The sequence below is a fragment of the Anolis carolinensis genome, chromosome 2 (assembly GCF_035594765.1).
Source record: "Anolis carolinensis isolate JA03-04 chromosome 2, rAnoCar3.1.pri, whole genome shotgun sequence".
Taxonomy (NCBI): Eukaryota; Metazoa; Chordata; class Lepidosauria; order Squamata; family Dactyloidae; genus Anolis; species Anolis carolinensis.
The window spans coordinates 116,026,633-116,050,780 of NC_085842.1; the positions used below are offsets into that span (position 1 = coordinate 116,026,633).

At 39.8% G+C, this 24,148-nt stretch overlaps 1 protein-coding gene across 2 annotated transcripts; it reads right to left on the reverse strand.

The window, feature by feature from the left end:
• Nucleotides 1–775: 775 nt before the first annotated feature.
• Nucleotides 776–23,757, reverse strand: atp6v0e1 (ATPase H+ transporting V0 subunit e1). Of its 2 annotated transcripts, XM_003217343.4 has the most exons (4): nucleotides 23,498–23,715; nucleotides 15,278–15,325; nucleotides 2,455–2,581; nucleotides 776–1,136 (listed from the first exon to the last, which is right to left on the reverse strand). In XM_003217343.4, the coding sequence occupies exons 1-3, from the start codon at nucleotides 23,599–23,601 to the stop codon at nucleotides 2,488–2,490; spliced, it is 246 nt and encodes an 81-aa protein (XP_003217391.1). In that variant the 5' UTR covers nucleotides 23,602–23,715; the 3' UTR covers nucleotides 776–1,136; nucleotides 2,455–2,487. The 2 variants fall into 2 exon arrangements, with proteins under 2 accessions (XP_003217391.1, XP_062826499.1); XM_062970429.1 differs by lacking the exons at nucleotides 776–1,136; nucleotides 2,455–2,581 and adding an exon at nucleotides 10,715–10,858 and having other exon boundaries at nucleotides 23,498–23,757.
• Nucleotides 23,758–24,148: the final 391 nt, after the last annotated feature.

Consider the following 24,148-nt stretch of genomic DNA (forward strand, 5'->3'; position numbering starts at 1 on the left):
CCCTACATAGACAAGGGCTGTTCCTCCTAAAAAGTTGCAAACTTGTTAACAGCACACATTCATCACCTACATGATTTCTGTACGATGGCAGTCACTGAAACACTCTAAAGACTAGTATGAATCACTTGATTTGCCTGTACATATGAGCCTTCATAACAAAACTTCAGCCCAATTTATGCTTTTTTGCAGGGCCAATTTTTACCGACAGATGCTAGTAAGAAAGTAGTTTAACAACATGCACATATAAACTAATCCTAAGATTCTGTTCATGTGTAGATGCAGCAGACGTAACAATCTCCATATAACATTTTCATATGAAGGGAAATCTCTTAAAGTTTGCATTAAAATAAAATATTTTAAACAAACCATTCAAACACTAAAGTAATTTCAATGATTCCTGCAGACTTAAACTTATTCCCAACAACGGCATTTTCTTACCCATTTATTATGTAATCTACAAAATTAGGATAGCTTTATTAGTTCTATTTAACTTTTAAACAGATAAAATATAACAGGCTTATGCAAGCTCCTATACTCTCATTTAAGAACATAAACACAAACAACTTTCCTTCATAAAATTAATAGGCACGAAAAACAAAGTTGAGATGTTAGAATCACAGTACTGTATTAGCTATATCTCACAGTACACAGACTTCAAGAAGGAAGTAAATTCAGGATACATCTCTTCAAAGAGTCACCAAACTCCGCCCCATGCAGAGACATTCAAACAACTCCACACAAAATATCACATTATATGAAAGCCAAAAACACAATATTAAACAGAGAAGACTTTTATTTCAGATGTTAGAAACTCTAACCTTCATTTAAATTATCAGATAACATTCAAGTTATACTTGAAAAAATAGACTGCTATGAAAATTGGTAAGGGAAAAATATTTAGAAATAAGCAGTGCTTGGTTCCATCCAGCCACTGTGGCAAGGAAGTTATATTGAAGAGGCACAGTATCTCCACCAGGCACTTTAAAGTGTAAGAACAAACACAGAAAATGTTTTAGACATCCATTCTCATGGTAAACAAAATAGTAAGGCATTGCAGGAAACATGTTTGAATTCAAAGTATGTTAAGAGCATCTTTGGATCAATGGAAAGTTCCATAGAGAAAATTTCTTCATATCCTGTAAAGTAAAAAGCAGTTTAGTTTCTCTCAGGGGCATTCAATTCACAAGTCAACTACTGAACTATTTGATCCTTGGGGTTAATATGAAAGGCATCACAGTTGTTCTAGATAAAGGATTGAATTAACCATTACAAGATATCATTTGGGTTTTCAATGGCTGTGGTCTTTTAAGCAATCATAAAACCTGATCAAACTCTACTAAATAAATCAATACAAACTAGAGACCACATGCATTTGATGCATTTATATATTCATTTTAAAACTGAGAAATGGGAACTGAGTACTTTGTAATCAAATTATAATTTTTGTCTAACAAAATTAATAATTTTTTCAATAAATTATTTCCAGTCTCCTGGTATATACACACTGGCACTTCTGAGTCAAGACTATTACTTGACAGGAAGCAGTGTACTACTGCAAATACACATCCAAGACTAGCACTTTGCAAAACACAGAATTACAGCTAACTTGCTAAAGAAACGGAAATAAACTTCTTATGCTCACCGCAGTCTGATACTACCTGCTATTCATTTCAAGCCTAATCATAAGTATTGGAGCTTTGTCTCAGGAAGCTAAGTGGCATACACTTAAAAATCACATTTATCACCATTTGTTCTTAGTTGTTCTGATTTTTCTTGCAGCAAAAATTACAGCTGTGAATGAGAACCTAAACTGACTAAGATTTGTCATTGCAGAAGCCAAATTTATAGATCGGATGCTTGGAGGAGTCATTTGGCTAGTAAAAAAAATCAATTTCAGCTCACATTGAAGACGAATAAGCATTTCTATTAAATAAACCCTGTCAAACCCTAGTAAGCATTTAAAAGCAAAATCCACAGCTGAGTTAGTTCAGATATACTGTTTTGCAGGAAGTAAATATTAACTCCACTGGTTATGATTGCTCCTTCTCTTGTCCTACAACTCCATCCCTCCTTCTTCCAGCCTATTTGCCACAGTCTCTCTTAGTGGTCACAGAATCCCAAGCTTTTTCAGCATTTAGGGTAAATAGCCAATGTTCTACAACCAAATTCTTAAAGATGGGGTCAGGATGAGTTCGAGACCTACCTGTGTTTACATAGAGCTATGATCACAGGCAAAAACAATATTGCTTATTATTTCCAGAAAAGCAAATCAACTTTAATATAGGACCATCTCAGAGTTTCAACCTTACGATTGTGTGTGTAGGGGTGGGGCAATTTCCACAGGATTTTATGGGAAGATAAAAACGAGAGCGAAAAACCATGCCCACAATTTTGAGCTCCTTTGAAAAATGTGAAAAATAAAGGTAATTAATAATAGAAGCCAACTATATTTACCTAGTCCGCAAGGCACAATAGAAGAAGGCATCATTATGGCCAGTGCTCTTTTAGATATAATATTATATCACTTTTTAACTGCGGCCCAAACAGTGGGTTCAACTGAGCCAGGATTGCAATGAGCCAGCTGCAAGAAAAGAGGAAAATATTAAAGATTTTATAATGGATGTATGGCTAATACACAACAGGAATTTGAGGGAGGTGGGAGAATAATCACAACTAAAAAATTTGATATCCGAACAAAACACTACTAAAAGAAGTGACAAAAACTGAGCACCCATTTAGTAGTCACATCTCAACTTGAAACGGTCCCATTTCATTTCAAGTGATGTCCATACTTATTCATTGCCATCTCTTTTCCATTTAATATATTCTCCCAAGTGTTGACATCATATCAGCCAGGAAGGGAACCCAGTTGGTAGAACTACTGAAAAAACTTTAAGATAACACTGATAAAAATACAACCTGCAGCTCAACTGAAATTGAGCATGCTCAGTAACCACAAATACTGACTTAACTGTCAGGAAAGAAATAATGGAAAATGGATGGCAGGGGAGAACAGGACATGAAATAATATCATGGTGGAGAGTATGACTGACTGTAACAGTAAACAGTAAACAGAAGCATTATGTGCTGCAACATTTTATTGCAATCCCCCTTGCTCCTTCCAATATGAAATACACTTTTAAAATGCCATGTAAAAGACATTAATATTTTGGCCACCCTGTTTGTTTGAACCCATAATCCACCTTGGTCTTACTATTGCTTTTTGCTGAGTTAATGTTTCCTGTTTTTAGGGGTACATATGCTAATCTGATACTGACAACATAGGAGAAAATTGCTACAGATGTAGCTTTTAATGATAGCCTCGTGTAGAGGAACCGTGAATTATCATTGAAAGCTTTAGCAATGGCTATGTGACAGAATATACATATATACCTGTCAAAAAGTCCTTAAAGAAGTCAAAGCTACAGCTAGAATAAAATACATTTACAGTATGGGATATACTTAGGAAAATGCAACATATTTATCTAGAAGTTAGAAACGCTGTTTGTAAACAAAGAGTCTTCTGATTCCTTTAATTTTTATGGAATCATAGCAGAGTTAAATGCCCTGCATACAAAACATTTTGTGAATACACAGGCACATTTAACAGCTATTTCTAGAATGCTTTGGAAGGAGGAGGAGAAAGAGCAAAGCGGCTTTGTAATGGGAGCTGCTACAAATGCACTGTGCTTAGGCAGTCATGGAAAATTCCATACAAACCTGGATGCCTGGACCAGATAATAAAACGCAGGTCAGCTGGAAAAAGAAAAGCCATAGCAATCACAGACAAGAGATACAGGATTAATCCTTTTTAGACTTTGTCTGTCACAATTAACTATGACAAATAATATTCAACACTGTTCATAATTAATTAAAGAAAGTAATAGCTATAACAAAAGAAGTATAAGTCTCTACCTAATGGCAGATTTATACATCTTTCACTGAAAACCAACATTTTCAACATAGACTGCTACAGATATAGGATGGTATTCCTCTAAAACTGAAGGACAGTTTTCCTTGGAATGACTCTTCAAATATCACAATAAACTGCCAAAATGTAAATTACAAAAGCATTGTTTTCCAGATCAGCACCTTAGTAAAGTGTTAGTGTTGTCGTCATCTACAGCAAAAGGGCATCCTCACATGTTCACGTCTACCTGCTCTGCTACTAACAGTACCTGGTGCTAGCATTTTTTAATCTCCTAGGGTTTCTTGGAAACCATGAGGTGAGGAAAACTTTCTCAAATGTTTCCTGTTATTCTAAAATGACCAGCTGCCGGGATTTTTGAATGACAGCCGGCTCTGGTCACAAGGGGCAATGGTAAAGCTCAACTGATTTGTCTAGTTACAGTTCTTTTGTTTAACCAAACATGGAATGTGTTCTCTGCAGAATACTATGACAGGCACAAAAATATGGAAAGGGTTCTCTGAAAGAAGACATGGGAGCAGATTCACTTGTCTAGATTTGCAGGGATGATGGGGCCTTGCAGGGCTGAGTATTTTGTCTCTTCAAATTAGGTTGCTGTTTAATTTTGCTTAGTCAGTACAAAATGCCCATGTCTATTTGAAAACCAGATGTTTATTTCTAGGAGGACAGCTCATCTTTAGATGGGAGTAGGAATCATGCAAATGTTACAGGATTGTGACTTCCAGGATTCCTTTCATCATTTGGTTGTGCCATTTGGGGGAACATTTTAACACCATCTGGAGCACTGCAAGATTCCCATCACTCTTCTAAGAGGTCAAATTATAGGGCTACTCTATCAAAATTATGCAATGAAACAGGAGCTTACTCTAAGACAGGTCAACTTGTCGGCAGTATAAACTTGGTGATTCTACAAACCCTTAATATCCCAGATGGAGCCTAAGAAACCCTCATTATGTGACTCTTTTATACCAAACTCCAAAGTTAACCACTTGCACCTAGAAACCACAAATCCTGCTTCTTCAAGCAAGCTTAGAGTAGCTTTAATCAGTGTCAACACTAACTCCTGCAAACTGCAGGTAAACTCACTTAGGTGAGTATGCACATGCCTTCAAGTCATCTGTCAACCCCATGAGTTCCCTTAGACAAGAATTTCATAGGTGGCTTTGACAATTCCCTCTGAAATATAGCATATAGCACCTGGTATTCCCTGCCACTCTCCCATCAAAGTAGGAACCAGAGCTGACCCTGATTAGCTTCCAAGATCAGGTGGGATCTGGTGCCTTTAGGGCAGGCCCTCCAGCTGTTTCGGCCTCCAACTAACAGAATTACTGACCACTGAACAAGCTGGCTAGGGCTTCTGGGAGTTGGAGGCCCAAACGGCTGGAGGGCCAGAGTTTAGGAATGTCTGCTTTAGGGTATTTTAAGCTCACCAGAATACACTGAAGTAACATTCTCACCACTGGTCAAATATGTCAGAGCATCAGTAGTGATAATAAACTCCCTAGGTTAACAGAAGCAAGCATTCTGGACAAACTTTTTAGAAACCCTGATTTCCCTAAATAGAAAAGAAGATAGCCTTTTTGTTTTCTCTGTCCTCACAAAACTTTTGTGTTTTCCTCCTATTCTTCAGAACACAGTGCTGAGACCAGTTAAAGCATATCTCTGAAGACATTATTCATTTGCCCTCAACTTTGCTGCCAGTACAAGATAAATCAGTGATTATCAACCTGGGGTCCCCAGATGTTTTTGGTCTACAACTCCCAGAAATCCCAGCCAGTTTACCAGCTGTTAGGATTTCTGAGAGTTGAAAGCCTGAAACATCTGGGGACCCCAGGTTGAGAACCAATGAAATAAATGCTATATCAGTTTCAAAAGTAGTTATCACTATAATGTTTAATACAGAACTAAAAAGGCTGACAGAAAGACCTGCATCAGGTTCAAACATGGCTACTTCTATGTTAGTCTGAATCCCCAGAGACCAAGCACAGAATAGAGGCAATCTAAAATTTATGTGTTTTAAAAACAGGTTGACAATTTCATGCACCATCACATAAAGATTATTCAGTACAATAATTAAATATCAGAGTAGCAGTAACACAATTATATTCAGAATGCAAAGCATTAGTAATCTCATAAAACTCAAAAATTTTGGGCAATATACTTTTCACCTGAAGTAGGATACAAGGATTGTTTAGAACAGATAAATGTGTAGTGATAGTGAAATTGTTTTTATTGAATGATTTCATGGTGCTGGGGAATGTGTATATAATTATCCTAACCGCAAAATCTGTTGCTAGTCTCTAATGCAGCAGGATAGGAAATTAAAAAAACACCAAGCTGAAGAGGTGAAGCAGGTAATGTACTGATTTTGCTTGAAAAGTAGCTACAAAAAGATTCTACTTTACTGAAGCACTTCCCATCCGTCCTTATTTCTTATTCCTTGTATGATATGTTTTTAATTCAGATTGTTTATGTGTACCCTCAAGAAATTTCAGAATTATGGAGACCCTATCTTCGGGGGTTTTCTACACAACTTTTACAGAGGGAATTTGCCCCTTCGAGGTGGAGAGAAAGCAATCTGTACAAGATTGCCAAGTTGGTTATCAATGCTTAGTGCAGTTTCAACTCCTGATCTCCCAATGTCCTAGTTCAATGCTCAAACCACTACACCATGATGCTTACTATGCTCTACTGATCTAATTAAAACAAACTGGCCTGCTGCTTATGCAAGTTGTGCAATGTATTTAACAATTCATCCAGCTACTGCCCAGTTTCAAATCTTTTGTTTCTGGGCAAGGTGATTGAGAGGGCAGTAGTGGAGCAGTTGCAGCAGTTCCTAGACGACACAGCCAGACTAGATCCCTTCCAGTCCAGCTTCTGTGTGGGGCATGGGACTGAGACTGTGTTGGTCTCCATCACAGATAATCTTCGATACCAGCTTGACCAGGGCGGGTCGGCGCTGCTCGTGTTATTGGATCTCATAGCAGCATTTGACACAGTCGATTACAATCTCTTGACCCACCGCCTTGCCGTTGTTGGAGTCAGGGGGACAGCTTTAAATTGGCTGACCTCCTTCCTTCACAACAGTGGACAGCGAGTGGAGAGGGGAGGCCTGGTCTCTGGAAGCTCCCCTCTACTTTGTGGGGTTCCTCAGGGGGCCATTCTCTCCCCTCTGTTGTTTAACATCTATATGCGACCACTTGCTCAGCTAGCTTGAGATTTCGGGCTTGAGTGCTACCAGTACGCTGATGACACTCAGCTTGTGTTGAAGATGGAAGGCCAACCAAACTCCGTACCCGATAACTTTTATCAATGCCTCAAGGCCGTTACTGAATGGCTATGTGCCAGCAGGCTGAGGGTGAATCCAGCAAAGACAGAGATCCTATGTCTGGGCCGACCGGGCAGTGGGGATATCCAGTTGCCTACCCTTGATGGTGAGGCACTACGCCCGTCATCACTGGTAAAGAGTCTGGGAGTCCTTTTGGATCCTCTGTTGACGATGGAGGCCCAAGTCTCCACTGTTAGCAGAACCGCCTTTTTCCATCTACGGCAGGCTAGACGGCTGGCCCCCTATCTGTCTAGAGACGACCTAGCCACGGTGATCCAGGCCACGGTCATCTCAAGACTGGACTACTGTAACGCCCTCTACATTGGCCTTCCTCTATCGGTGATCCGGAAGCTCAAGTTGCAGCGGCTCGGTTTCTTGTGGGAGTCCCGTCGAGATGCCACATAACACCAATCTTACTACAGCTGCACTGGTTACCAACTGAGCACTGGATCGCCTTCAAAGTGATGGTACTTACCTTCAAGGCCTTACATGGTCTGGGGCCAATGTACATGAGGGACCGCCTCATCCCCTACCAACCCCAGAGATCCCTCCATTCTGAGGACCAAGACCTATTGGAAGTTCCTAGTTTTAAGATCTTGCGCCTAACAGCAACTAGAAGCAGAGCCTTTACAGCAGTGGCGCCATCACTTTGGAACACCCTGCCACCAGAAGTTCGTGCCTTGTGGGACATATCAGCTTTCCACAGGGCATGTAAGACACACCTGTTTCGGCAGGCTTTTGATTTCTGTTATTGCTGTTTTTAAATTATTTTAGATTTTAGTCTGTTTTGGAAGCTGCCCCGAGCCCTAGGGGAGTGGTGGCATATAAGTTCGAAGAATAAATAAATACATACATAATATGGATATGTTTGAAAATATCTGTCAAATTTAAGATGTAACAAATTAATTGTTTCTATAGTAAATTCAACTCAGCCAGAATCTCCAGTTTAATCCTGCCTCACGATGGATCTTTTAGTTTGTTACAGCCTGCAGTCTTAACCCATAGCCTTTTCCTTCTGGAACTGCCAGACAAGCTGGATCATGTGCTAACATGATATAAATAGTCAAACATCAAGCTTCTCTTCCCTTAGCTCATATTACTGATAGAATACAGAAAGCTTATAAGTACTGAGCCCAAACCCTTGGTTGACCCAGCCCTATATTGGAGCTTCCCACAGTTTCAGGGAGGATTCCTTCCTAGCCCTACCTGGAAATCCTTGAGAGTCTCACATTAAAATATTCACCTAGCCTGGCCATGTTTAGGCTCTAAAATCAAATGAGATCAACTACACCCAAGAGTATTGAAGGAACTAGCAGAAGTTATTTCGGAACCACTAGCAATAATTTTTTAGAGTTCTTGGAGAACGGGAGAAGTCCCAGCAGACTGGAGGAGGGCAAATGTGGTCCCTATCTTCAAGAAGGGAAAAAAGGACGACCCAAACAATTACTGTCCGGTTAGCCTCACGTCGATACCAGGCAAAATTCTGGAAAAGATAATTAAGGAAGTGGTCTGAAAACACTTAGAAACAAATGCGGTCATTGCTAATAGTCAACACGGATTTACCAAAAACAAATCATGCCAGACTAATCTGATCTCTTTTTTTTTTTATAAAGTTACAAGCTGGGTAGATGTGGGGAACGCTGTGGATGTAGCATACCTGGATTTCAGTAAGGCCTTCAACAAGGTCCCCCATGACCTTCTGGCAAACAAGTTAGTCAAATGTGGGCTAGGTAAAACTACGGTTAGGTGGATCTTTAATTGGTTAAGCGAACGAACCCAAAGGGTGCTCACCAATGCGTCATCTTCATCTTGGAAAGAAGTCACAAGTGGAGTGCCGCAGGGTTCCGTCCTAGGCCCGGTTCTGTTCAACATCTTTATTAACGACTTAGACGAAGGGTTAGAAGGCACGATCATCAAGTCTGCAGACAACACCAAACTGGGAGGGATAGCTAACACTCCAGAAGACAGGAGCAGAATTCAAAACGATCTTAACAAATTAGAGAGATGGGCCGAAACTAACAAAATGAAGTTCAACAGGGATAAATGCAAGATACTTCACTTCGGAAGAAAAAATGGAATGCAAAGATACAGAATAGGGGACGCCTGGCTCGACAGCAGTATGTGTGAGAAAGATCTTGGAGTCCTTGTGGACAACAAGTTAAACATGAGCCTACAATGTGATGCGGCAGCGAAAAAAGCCAACGGGCTTCTGGCCTACATAAATAGGGGTATAGCATCTAGATCCAGGGAAGTCATGCTACCCCTCTATTCTGCCTTTGTCAGACCACACCTGGAATACTGTGTCCAATTCTGGGCACTGCAATTGAAGGGAGATGTTGACAAGCTAGAAAATGTCCAGAGGAGGGCAACTAAAATGATCAAGGGTCTGGAGAACAAACCCTATGAGGAGCGGCTTAAAGAGCTGGGAATGTTTAGCCTGCAGAAGAGAAGGCTGAGAAGAGACATGATAGCCATATACAAATATGTGAGGGGAAGTCATAGGGAGGAGGGAGCAAGCTTGTTTTCTGCTGCCCTGGAGACTAGGACGCGGAACAGTGGCTTCAAACTACAGGAAAGGAGATTCCACCTGAACATCAGGAAGAACTTCCTCACTATGAGAGCAGTTCGGCAGTGGAACTCTCTGCCCCGGACTGTGGTGGAGGCTCCTTCTTTGGAGGCTTTTAAGCAGAGGCTAGATGGCCATCTGTCGGGGGTGCTTTGAATGAGGTTTTCCTGCTTCTTGCAGAGGGTTGGACTGGATGGCTTGTGAGGTCTCTTTCAACTCTACGATTCTATGATTCAAGTATATTCAAAGTAGCATGACAACTGTAATTGGCTATGAAAAGTTGTTTTATTTCTGTCTTATTGCCACAGCTCAGGATATGTCTACTTGTTAGGATTATGGAAGCTAGTGGTTATTGGGACACCGCTGCCAAAATCCTCAAGTAGTAACAGAAACTGGGAACTGGTAAGATGTTATGCCTGTTATGTCCTGTCACAGGAGATCAGGGTTCACATTTCCATACTTAGTTATGACAATCCTCTAGATCACTGTTTCTTAAATGGTGGGTCCCAACCTCAAATGGAATCTCCTTAAGCTCCATTTTATCCTGAACAACACCTAGTGGCTGTTTTAGACATTTACACAAATCTGTTGTGCAGTGTTTTCAGTGGACTCTACAGAAGATGCTTCAGCAGTACTTCAAAGAAAGGAAAATCAGCTTGTTTAGCAAGTCTTGCAAATACCAATTTATATTAGTCAGTGTTTGATTTTTATAACTACTTTATGTAATTGGGGTCACATCAAAATTTCTCGGGTCAAAAGGGATCCAGAGTGGAAACTTGTACAGTAGTAGATGGCCCTGGCAAGTCACACTTTTCTGCCTCTTTTGAACAAATCCTACCAAGACTGTTGTATGACTTGAAGACAACCAACAATGACCACACGGGATACTTACGTCAGGGACTTGTGTACCTGGCCAGAGTATTTTTCCTTTCAAATTATTTTTCTGGTTTATCATTAATCTCCTCTCTTATTTATTTCCAAGACAACACAGTACCAATATGACGCATGCTTTCCAAAGCATTCTATTTCTGGATGCCTGTGGTGAATAAACCTTTAAATATCATCTATTTAACAGGATTTTGAAGGACAGTCACAAATACAAGCCTTTACTTTCTTTTTTTTTTTTTTTTTTTTAAATAATTTTTATTGAATAATTTGCAAAAAGTGAAAACATACAAAACAAGTTAAAAACGGGGAATTACAGTGAGGGTAAGCAGTGCTGGGGAGGGGGGGGGAACAAAACCAAAAGGGGCAGGGTTGGGAAGGGAAGGGATAGGGAGGGGAGGGAGGGGGCTATTATGATACAAAACTTCCGTTCTTCCCTCTTATATCGGCGTTAAATTTTAAACTTTTGGATTAACTTTCTTTCAATAACCCGGTTCGTTTCTGCACACATCTCTGTTGAAAGTACATATCCACTTTGTCCCAGTTTGTCTTCTTTATTGGTTTTCCTCTAGTTTCTTTCAAATGCCAAGTTAGTTTGTCCATGTTCTTTATTTCATCTATCTTCTCTATCCATTGCTCCACCTCTGGAATCTGTTCAGACTTCCATTGTTTTGCTAGAGTTATTCTAGCCGCTGTTGAGATATATGTAAATAGTTTATCATCATTTGCGTTCCACCCTATTGAGGTGTCTACAATACCTAATAAATATAACTCTGGTTTTATAAGAAATTTTTTATCCAATATTATTTGAGTCTCTTCATGAATTGTTCTCCAAAATTTTTGAACTTTTTCGCAGGACCACCATTGATGGTAAAAAGAACCTTCATGTGTCTTACACTTCCAGCATCTGTTCCCATAATTTTTGTACATCGTTGCCAGTTTTTTAGGGGTCATATACCACCTATGGAAGATTTTTAGCCAATTCTCCTTTAGATCCCACGCATATGTGTATTTCAATTTCTTATTCCAAATTAATTCCCATTCATCAAATTTTATTGGACGGCCAATATTCCTCGCCCAGTTAATCATGCATTGCTTTACTGATTCGGTTTCTGTAGACCATTCCAGTAAAAGGTTATAAATCCTCGATATCTCATTCTTTCTAATTTGTAGTATCCTATCCCATATTTCTTCTTTTTCACAAAATCCCCTATAATTATCTTTCTTAAATTGTTCTTTAATTTGGGCATACTGAAACCAAGTTAAATTCCTAAACTTAATTCTCAATTCTTCTATATTTTTCATTATATATTCACCTTCGGATTTTTTTAATATGTCCTTGTATCTTGGCCAGACTTTCCAACCTAGAATATATCTTTGACTCGCTTCCAATGTTGAAACCCACAGGGGTGTTTTACTGTAACATCGTTCTTTGTACCTTTCCCATATTTTTATTAACGAGGCCCTGATAAAATGGTTGCCGAAATTCTTTTCTACTAGTCTCTTGTCTTGCCATAAATAAGCGTGCCAGCCCCTGCGGAGGTCAAACCCTTCCAATGTCAATATGTTTTCATCTGTCAGATTTATCCAATCTTTAACCCATTTCAGGGCGCACGCTTCATAATATAGTTTTAAATTCGGCATTCCAAAGCCCCCTCTGTTATTTGCATCTGTCAACACCGTATATCTGATCCTTGATCTTTTATTTTTCCATATAAATTTAGATATATCTCTATTCCATTCGGTAAAGATTTTTATGTTCCTGATAATTGGTAAATTTTGAAATAGGTACATTAGTTTTGGCAAAACATTCATTTTGATGACTGCTATTCGGCCTAATAAAGAGATATTCATAAATTTCCACTTCTCCAAGTCTTTTTGAATCTCCTTCCATTTTACTTGATAATTGTTCTTTAACAAATGAGAATTCTTTGCTGTTAATATAATACCTAAGTATTTAAGTTTCGATGTTACCTTTATACCAGTAGACTCTTGTAATTTTTCTTGGTTTTGTTTAGTAATGTTCTTGGTCAAAATTTTTGATTTTAACTTATTTATTTTTAGTCCTGCAAGTTTTCCAAATTCCTCTATTTTGTTAATCCAATTATTTATTTGATATTTTGGTTCTTCAATTATACAAATTATATCATCTGCGAAGGCGCGGATCTTATACTCTTGACCTCTTATTTTTGTTCCTTTTAAGTCGTGATCTTCACGAATCTTGATCATTAGGGTGTTCAATGCGAAGATAAAAATAAGTGGTGACAGGGGGCAACCTTGTCTTGTCCCCTTTTCTATCTTAAAAGGCTTTGTCTGTTGTCCATTAATCAATAGACTCGCTTCCTGTTTATTATAGATTGCTTCAATAGCGTTCGAAAATTGATATCCTATATCTACCTCTTTCAACAATAATTTAAAAAAAGTCCAATTCAAATTATCGAACGCTTTTTCCGCGTCTACAGCTAATAATGCCATTTCTTTCTCATGATGGCATTCATAATATTCGATGATGTCAACTATACATCTTAGGTTTTCACTAGCGTTTCTGCCTGGTAGAAAACCTTTTTGCTCAGGACCTATCCAATTTTGTAAGAATTCTTTGAATCTATTTGCGAGTACCGATGTGAAGATCTTATAATCTGAGTTGAGTAGGGAAATTGGTCTAAAATTTCTTAGGTCAGTTAAAGTTCCATTTTCTTTTGGAATAGCAACTATATCTGCTTGGGACCAAGATTTCGGAATTGCCCCCTCTGTTAACACCTTATTCATAATTCCTTGTAGATGCAATATGGATTCCTCTTGTAATGTCTTATAAAAACATACTGGAAAGCCATCTGGTCCCGGTGCCTTATTCGGTTTCATTGTTTTTAACGTTTTCCTAATTTCTTCTATTGTTATTTCTCTGTTTAAACTTTCTCTCTGTTGCTCTGTTATTTTGGGGAGTTGCAACTCTCCTAAATATTGTGATATTTTGTCTGGGTCTACCTCCTCTTTTTTATACAATTCCTCAAAGAATTCTCTAGACACCTCTAATATTTCTTCATCCGTTACATATGTTTTCCCTTCCCTAGTTATCTTAGATATATATTGTTGTTGTTTCTTTTTCCTTAGTTTTCTTGCAAGCCAGGTTCCTGGTTTATTCGCATTTTCAAAATTGTGTTGTTTTATATATTTTAGTTGTTTTGCCATATTCTCTAGTTCCAATGTTGTTTTCTTACTCTTCCAAAAATTTAACTCTTTTGTTTTATCCGTATCAAGCGGATATTTTTTCAGTTGTTCTTCCAGCCCCCCTATTGTTTTCATAATATCCTCTATTTCTTTGTATTTCTTTCTGTTTTTTTCCACTTTTTGTTGAAGCAAATGTCCTCTCATAACGGCGCCTTTACTTTCTTTAACTAGTTAACCATATAGAAAAAACACCCATGCCTATAAAATCTTCCTGGAATGTTAAATTGGCAGAACACACAGCAATGTTTTTGTTTTGAGTAAAACCAAGGGCAAAACAGACATCCTGATCTGCTGCATTTTAAATGTCATCCAAGTCACAACTTCACACTGATGAGTCTTTGGGTTTGTTGAGCCCAAAACAAGCAGGATAGTTTGCACAAAACTTGTTCATCCTGGCACTACACTAAAAACAAGCAGGCTCATGTAGTGGTCCAGGCCAGGATACAACAAGGCAGATCTAGTTTGAAGCATGCTGACTGTAAACTATGCAAGAAGCTCAGAACTGACTTTGAACAGGCGACAGGTCAGGCAGTACTACTGGACTCCAGTTCCCAACAGCCTCAATCAGCACAAGTTATATTTAGAAAGAACTGAGATTTTAATATCAGTTTGAGGGCCACAGGCTCCCCAAACTCGAATACAGGAAAAAGTAGAGAAAAATTGGCAATATAAAAGTGTACCCCAACTTACTAAAACTATTGCTATTATTAGAGGATATGCCACATGTAGGAAATGCAAACACTTCCACAGCTGCATTACAAACAACGCATATCATCAATTATATTACAGAAATGAGAAAGTCTTCATACAGCAATTCAAAGCAATCATAACAGATGACCACTAAAACAGCAAGCAAGAAAGAGGTTTGGATTCCAAAAATAGACCTTTTTTATTGTGTCAGAAGCATCTTGGCAAGCCACTTCTGGTGTGAGAGAATTGGCCATTTACACAGATATTGCCCAGGGGATGCCCGGGAGGCTTCTTTCACATCCACGCAAGCTAGAGCTGGCAGATGAGAGCCACCCCATCTCTCAGATTCGAACCGGCAACCTTCAGTCACCAGTCCAGTTGGCACAAGGACTTAACTCACTGTGCCACCGCAGCTCCGTTTGTTTAAGACTACACCAAGCATTTTAGTTTATGAATAAAAACAGTTTACAGTAAGTGCATGCTTACTGTAAATTATTTACTCCTACAGTCCACAGGACTCATTCACGCTTATTTTTATAAACCACTATATCTTTCTCTATTTGATTCCTTAATCTGGATTACAAAATTAAAATGCCTTGTGACTTCACAGATATATCTGTAATTAGACAAAAAAAGAAATATTGATACTTACAAGAGATAGCAGCAAACAGCACATGTCACCAGCATTGTGTTGATAACACTAAAGGAAAGAAAGACAGAAACAAGGCTGATAAAATGAAAAAAATGCCCAAAAATAAGAAAACATACAATTTATAGAAATCATTTCTTTCGGAGGCTCTTTTTAAAGCATGAAATACTTAGCGCTGTTGTTGGTTAGTACTGCTGGTAAAGCACAAAAGAGATCAAGATATGACCAGGGACCATAATTCAGTCTGCTAGAGCTACTGTCCAGGTCCATGCAGCTGTCACTCAACATTTTGACAATGGGAAGTGGAAATGTCTTTGTAAATGTAATACTATGGAGAATCAATAGAATCTACACAGGTCATATGTTGTCCATGCAGCTTCAGATGTAAAACAGGCTTGCTCCACAAGAACTAAATTGTAAATCACTATTTTTCAGCATAATTGCACTTAAGCAACAGTACCATTTCTCTTTCTCTAACCAACACATATTCTAACTAAATAAAGATTGGGAATACTATACATGTGATACCTTGTGGGCATGTATGAGGGACGAAACAAGGCTAGAAAAAATCTCATCAAAACAGGCAAAAGATAGGACATCCCACCTGAGGATGACTTTTCCTGAGTTTTGGATACTGGCTTAAAAGTGGTTGGAGGGGGCACTCAAAGTTTATGCTTCAGCAAGCTGAACATAACAAGATTTTCTCAAAATGAAAAACAATTCACTTGATATCTAGTAAGTAAACAAAGAGATTTCACATCTGGAGTGTTAAATAGGACTAGTTTTAACTGGATCTTATTGCTCATATCAACAAGAACAGGTTCTATGATGTTAATATTTTACATATCCTAATAAAACCTTATATGCTTTTATGTTTTGATTCATTGTAATTTCAATGTATTTTATGGTGATATATTTTATTGCTGTATTACTGGGCTTGGTCCCCATATAAGCCGCCCTGAGTCCCCTTGGGGAGATGGGGCGAAATATAAGAATAAAGTTTTATTTTATTATGACACAGCAAACAAGATAGATATGCTGGATTTCGTATCACAAAATCACAAGTCGAACACTTCCCAAGTGTCTAGGACTGTGTGATGTATTTTCGGATGATGCGTGCAGATCCCAGTAGGGTGGCCTTTTGCAGTTGACAGATCGTGATTTTGTCAATGTCTGTTGTTTCCAAATGCGGGCTGAGATCTTTTGGCACGGCACCCAATGTGCTGATCACCACCGGGACCACCTGCACTGGTTTCTGCCAAAGTCTTTGAAGTTCAATCTTGAGGTCCTGATAGCGGCTGAGTTTTTCCTGTTGTTTTTCGTCAATGCAACTGTCACCTGGGATGGCGACATCAATGATCCAAACCTTTTTTTCCCCACAACTGTGATGTCTGTTGTGTTGTGTTCCAGAACTTTGTCAGTCTGGATTCGGAAGTCCCACAGTATCTTTGCGTGCTCATTTTCCAATACTTTTGCAGGTTTGTGATCCCAACAGTTCTTTGCTGCTGGGAGGTGGTACTTGAGGCGTAAGTTCCAATGAATCATTTGGGCCACATAGTTGTGCCTCTGTTTGTAGTCTGTCTGTGCGATTTTTTTTACAACAGCTGAGGATATGATCAATGGTTTTGTCAGTTTCCTTGCACAGTCTGCATTTTGGGTCATCAGCTGATTTTTCAATCTTGGCCTTAATTGCATTTGTTCTGATGGCTTGCTCCTGGGCTGCAAGGATCAGGCCTTCTGTCTCCTTCTTCAGGGTCCCATTCGTGAGCCAGAGCCAGGTCTTCTCCTTATCAGCTTTTCCTTCAATTTTGTCAAGGAACTTTCCATGCAATGTTTTGTTGTGCCAGCTGTCAGCTCTAGTTTGTAGTGCGGTTTTCTTGTACTGATTTTTTGTCTGCTGTGCTTTGAGGAGTTTCTGATTTTTGACTTCAATCAAAGCAGGTTCTTCACTTTGCTTTACATATTCTGCCAGAGAATGTTCTTCTTCTTTGACTGCTTGTTTTACTTGTAAGAGTCCTCTACCCCCTGATCTTCTAGGCAGATATAGCCGGTCAACATCACTGCGAGGGTGCAGTGAATGATGAATGGTCATGAGTTTTCTTGTTTTTCTGTCCAAATTGTCCAGTTCTGCCTGTGTCCAATTTATAATGCCAGCAGTATATCTTATGACAGGTATGGCCCAGGTGTTTTCGGCCTTGATGGTGTTGCCTCCATTGAGCTTGCTTTTGAGAATTTTTCTGACCCTTTGTGTGTATTCTTTGCTGACCACAGTTTTCACATGTTCATGCTCGATGTTGTCCAGCTGTAGTATGCCCAGATATTTATAGGCCTCTGGCTGGTGACACTTTATTGTTCATCAGATGTGAAATTTTGTGAGATTTCTTAGATGTTTGATAGCCGAGATTTGTTTTTTGTAAGATTGTGGACAGAGGGATCATGGCAATAATGAAAAGCAGAGGGGACAATGAATCTCCCTGGAAAATTCCTCTTCTGATGTTGACAAGTTTTATTATTATTATTATTATTTAGTCTTATAGTCACGAGTGATTTTTTTACTTATATTTAATGTGTCTACTGTTATTTATTCTTTTCTAAGTATTATGATTGTTTTTACTTCTGTTGATTTAATTTTCCCCAAATTGTCGTGTGTTTATTATTTATATTGTCTTTCCTGTTGTAAGCTGGTCTGGGTGCCCTTGGGGAGAGGGGGGAGCATAGTAATAAAGCATTATTATTATTATTATTATTATTATTATTATTATTATTATTATTATTGGGTTGTTGTATGTCTTTCGGGCTGTGTGGCCATGTTCCAGAAGCATTCTCTCCTGACGTTTCGCCCACATCTATGGCAGGCATCCTCAGAGGTTGTGAGGTATGGATACCATACCTCACAACCTCTGAGGATGCCTGCCATAGATGTGGGCGAAACGTCAGGAGAGAATGCTTCTGGAACATGGCCACACAGCCCGAAAGACATACAACAACCCTGTGATTCTGGCCATGAAAGCCTTCGACAACACATTATTATTATTATTGTTGTTGTTGTTGTTTTTGTTGTTGTTGTGCTGTATCACAGTGGGATACATCAGTAATTATCTTCAGATCAGATGGTAATCAAGCTGACATTATGTGGATATTTTAAGAAAAATATTCAGGAACCACAAATTTTGACCTCTTTCTTTACTAAGAAAAATAGTTTAACCTGATATCTATCTGATACTTATACAATCATTTTAACATGTAACATTGACTTGCAACCTATAAAGATCACGTTTCTCTAAGTCCTATAATCAAATCACCAATTTAGCAAAAAAAGAGAATGCAGTGAAATACCTTTCAGATCTTTAAGTATGAGAACATGCTTATTTTATTTAAAAGCATAAAGCACAGAATAGGAAAACAGTTTCAAAAAATTTATCCAAACCATGTAGACCCATTTAAGACAGTAAATGTAATGAGCATCAGTTTTGGAAGTTAATTTCAATCTTTTCTGTGCTGGGAACAGAAGTGGTATTCAGGTTTACTGTCTTATTTTCACCATATTAATAGTAATACAGCTTAGATCATATGCTGACAAAATAGTTCAGCAACACCATGCATTCCTAGCCAACAAACCTTCCAATGTATGAGCAGATCTCCAAGACAAGTGACAGAACATCACATGTACATAAATGTCTTAAGAGCTCAGAGAAAATAAAAGCCAGTTAAGAATAAAGCAACTGGAATCAATAGAAGCTTCTTGTTGTTTACTTGTTCAGTTGCTTCCAACTCTTCATGGCCTCATGGACTAGTCCATGCCAGAGGTTCCTGTCGGCCGTCACCACACCCAGCTCCTTCAAGATCAAGCCAGTCACTTCAAGGATAACATCCATCCACCTTGCACTTGGTCGGCCCCTATTCCTTTTTCCTTCCATTTTCCCCAGTATCATTCTCTTCTCCAAGCTTTCCTGTCTTCTCATTATGTGGCCAAAGTATTTCATCTTTGCCTCTAATATAATTCCTTTCAGTGAGCAGCCGAGCATTATTTCCTGGAGTATGGACTGGTTGGATCTTCTTGCGGTCCAAGGCGCTCTCAGAATTTTCCTCCAACACCACAGTTCAAAAGCATCTATCTTCTTTCGCTCAGCATTCCTTATGGTCCAGTTCTTGCATCCATAGGTTACTATGGGGAATACAATTGCTTTATCTATGCGGACCTTCGTTGCCAGTGTGACGTCTGTACTCTTCACTATTTTATCGAGGTTGGTCAATGCTTTCTTCCCAAGAAATATACACCTTCTGATTTCCTGGCTGCAGTCTGCGTCTGCAGTAATCTTCGCGCCTATAAATATAAAGTCTGTCACTTCCTCCACGTTTTCTCCCTCTATTTTCCAGTTATCAATCAGTCTGGTTGTCATAATTTTGGTTTTCTTGATGTTGAACTGCAACCCAGCTTTTGCACTTTCTTCTTTCACCTTGGTGATGGGGCTTCTCAGCTCCTCCTCGCTTTCAGCCATCAGAGTGGTATCATCTGCATATCTAAGGTTGTTAATGGAGCCCCTGGTGGTGTAGTGGATTAAACCTTGTGACTTGAAGGTTGGGTTGCTGACCTGAAGGCTGCCAGGTTCGAATCCAACCCGGGGAGAGCATGGATGAGCTCCCTCTATCAGCTCCAGCTCCATGCGCGGACATGAGAGAAGCCTCCCACAAGAATGATAAAAACATCAAAACATCCAGGCACCCCCTGGGCAACGTCCTTGCAGACGGCCAATTCTCTCACACCAGAAGCGACTTGCAGTTTCTCAAGTCGCTCTTGACACAAATAAAAGTTGTTAATGTTTCTTACAGCAATTTTAACTCCAGCCTTGGATTCATCAAGCCCAATAGAAGCTTAAAAGCATTTTATTCAACTCCTAATTGAAGTAGAATAAGGAGCTGAGAAAGCCTAAATACCCTCAAGGCATCAAACTCCTCCCCAAATCTTGGAAGCTAAGCAGGGCCAGCCCTGGTTGGGATTTTGTTGGAAGGCCGCCAAGGAATGCCAGGTTCAGAGGAAGAAACTGGTAAAACCATCTCTGAGTATTCTTTCTCTCAGGACACTATGAAATTCTCAGGGTCATCGTAAGTTGACAGGTGATTTGGAAGCTGATGCACAAACAAGGAGGCTGAGAGACTTAGCACAGCTTTCGACACATGTATCAGCTAAGGCCTTTCATCAAAATGGCAATTTTTTTCACTGCTATCTAGTGTTCTTCAATGTTATCATTTAGACCTTCACTGACACATTTTATTTGGTGCTGCCTTTAAAGAGTTTTCTGAAACTGCATAGTGGGACATGACTTCTTTGCTTTTCATTCCACATTGACTTTGAGTTGATTAATTAACTGTCCTTGAATGTGTAACATTATTTGGCTTTATGGCCAATAAGATCTTGCTGCAGCAGCTGGCAACTTCAATAGGACAATGTTTGCCCTGTAAGACTTGTCAGGGGCTGCACAGCCACCTGCTTGACAAAAATCAGTGTTAAAAAAGCAAAGTTTCCCTTTAAGAGCAAAGCACAGAGGAATGGGTGTCTTTTTGTGGGGGGGGGGGGGGAGGGGGGCTTAACACAAAATGCTGCTATGAAACTTATGTGGGAAATGCTTATTGTTAAGTGCCAATATTAAGAAAAGGATGGGGAAAATATTATCTTCCACCCTTATGATTATACTACCTTTGGATTACTGCTGAAAGGCAGCTTATATAATAAATAAAAATATTTTACACTACTCCTGCCAGTAATAATATTTTGACATTTAGTACTAGAAAAAGTTGAATAAAATATCAGAAGATGACATTATGTGTAAGCAAGAGATGATAAGAACTGAAGTGATGCATTATAAAAGCATACAGAAAACCACAAAATTATTATAAATGCCAGTTATTATCCTAACAGATTACACTAGCTAACACACATTTGGTGCCTTAAATGTTAGACCTGTTTCAGTGTATATTCGACTCGCACCAATTTCCCCCTATCAGGTCTAGTTTGTCAGATACAGAACATGTGCCATATATCACTCTTTATTCTGCTCACTCATAAAAATTAGGATATTTTATTGTAGTTTAAATTAATATATTTTGTGCATGTAGGAAACAAGAAACGTATCAAACAAGAAACGTATACTTGAAAATCTACTTATTTCATACCAAAAGCAGATTTATGATACAAACTTTTCACTATGAATTCAACCATATCTAAGAAACTAGAACTGATATGATCTATAACCCCATGAACAGGCCTAAAATGCTGAGACCAAATGGGTTTTTTTTTGGCTGGGCTGTGTTATAGTTACAGGCCAATCTACGTTATCTATGTCATAGCCTTCTGATTATGAGGAAGTAGTTACACATCCAACAGACAGAAAAGATAAATGGTCACAAGACTGTGACAAGACTTGGTCTCATCTATCCTGTCTTAAAAGGAAGGAAATATCTGAAAGGGGTAACTGTTTCAGAATTAAGACTGACTCTGGAAACCTGGGTATGAATCCCTGCTCAGCCATAGAAACCCACTAGGTGATCTTGGGGAAGTCATACACTCTTAGCTCCAGGAAATCTTAGCCTTATGTTCAAAATGTCTTGAAGGAACACAACAACAAAACATTTCTGATTTAGGACCTGCACTCGGACTTTTACCAAGGACTTTACCTGACTGAGATTATTGTTGTTTTATACCTGCAGCTACTGCTGTATTTTACTGATTTTAACCAGGAGTTTTTGTGAAGTGGGATATTTATTTTGCCTGTTATTGTTTTATGTTATTGTTTCTGCAATTTTTGTATTTTGTATGTTTGCACCTTTGAGTGCTTTGTAAGCCGCCCCAAGTCTCTCTGGGAGATGGTGGTGGGGTATAAATTTTATTTATTTATTTAAGCAGAGGGCCAGTTCACAGACTCCAAGGTTGTTGTGTTTTTTTTTTTGGGGGGGGGGGGGAGGACTATAGTTTGAAATAAAAGCCATGAAGGAATTCCTATGCACACTGCACATGTCTTATTTGTAGTGCAAAAAGAAAAACCATGAAACAATACGGTATTTAACATGCAGAACTATTTTAATCAACATAAACTTACCAGTATTTCAATGGGAAGTGTGAGCCTGCTTTTGGCTGATGAGATAGCCAAGTTAATTGGGATTGTTGCTGATGTGTTCCTTCAAGTCAATTCAGATTTAGGGCAGGTGTAGGGTGGGGGAGAAGTCAATAACCTTGGAGACCCCTGCCCTACACAATGCTGAGCATTTAACAATTTTTAATTGGATTTTCATTGCTGTTTTAATTATGTGTAGGCATCGAATTGTTGCCAATTTTGTACGCCGCCCTGAGTCCCTTCGGGTGAGAAGAGCAGGATATAAATGTTGAAAATAAATAAAATAAATAAATAAATAAACCCTGTGTTTCTGGAGCTGAGGCTGAAAGCTCAATTAGCCCTGGTGGTTACTTCATCACCAAGATTATGAAACAGGTTTGCAGCTGTGCCTTGCTTGGCAAAACCAAGGGAGCTGCCACCCTTTAATAGGATTGCTCCCTAGGATTAGCAGGCCCCACTTCTTAAGGGAGCTATACGCTGCACAGACTGTTGCAAATAGAAACACATACACACAGGCCCCGTACCCACAGGTTCAGTATCCACGATTTGAAAATATTCAAAAACATTTTATGTTTTAATCATATGAAAGATTATTTATAATTGAAAGGTTTATGTTTCTACAGTTTTATTGTTATCGTCTGAATCTGGCATTGAAATATTGCCACAGTTGTAAGACACCCTAAGTCTCCCTTCGGGGTGACAAGGGCAGGGTATAAGCACAGAAACAATTAAATAAATGTTTCAAAAATCTGTGCCATTTTATATAAGGGGCACCATTTTACTACGTCATTGTGTATAATGGGCCTTCAGCACCCATGGATCTCGGCATCCACGGGGAGGGGGTCCTGGAATCATGTCGCAGTAGATGCTATGGGCGCACTATAGTACTTCAGGGCTCACTACAACCCCCTCCAGCGCCTTCTCCACAGAGAAAGTGTCGTGCGAGGAACAATAGGCCACGAAATGCGCAAAGCAGGCCTGGCACAGCAGCCACTCGCACAAGGCCGCAATTGCGGGGCCCACTGTGTATTTTCGCTGAGCGAAACGGGGCCTACGAGGCGTCCCCTCCCGCAAGCGGGCCCCCACACTGCTCCCTTCCTCGCCCGCGACTTACCCCCGGTTGGGCCCCTTGGGCACCAGCCACGGCAGGACGCCGCCGACCACCCCCCAGAACACGCTCATGACGATGATTGGCACCGCGAGGCCCCCGTACGCCATGGTTCCCTGCTGCGCGCACGACTCGGCCGCCGGCCAGGAAAGCAGCGGCAGGTTGCGGTGCCACCTTCTCTCGGCCACGCCCTCTGGGAGAAGCACGGCCAATCAGAGCGCTCGCCGCGGATGCGCGTAGCCGATGGCTCCCGCCCAGCCTTTTCGAGGGGGAATTCGCAGGGGAGTGCGCACGCGCAGTCTGTACAAGCGGCCTTCCGCCTTATTCGCTCTTTGCGCAGGGCCTGGCTCCCGACAGGCCGCGCCCGCCTTACGTCACCCCCTTCCTATTCAGAGGAGGCTTGGACTTTTCTCTCTTCGCCCTTCTGCTGTTCCTTCTCCCTTGTAGAATAACAGGACAGAAGGAAAGAATACCTCACTGAAATAACAAAAGGGGCTTGTATTGCGACTCTGGAGACCAGGGGCCTAACCCTTGCTGTCCTAATCCTTGGACAGGTCACACTCTCTCACCTCAAATTGAGGAGGGCTGGTGTTTTTGCCTCTGATATTCCCTTGCTCTACAACAGGCACGAGCAAATTTGGGCCCTCCAGGTGTTTT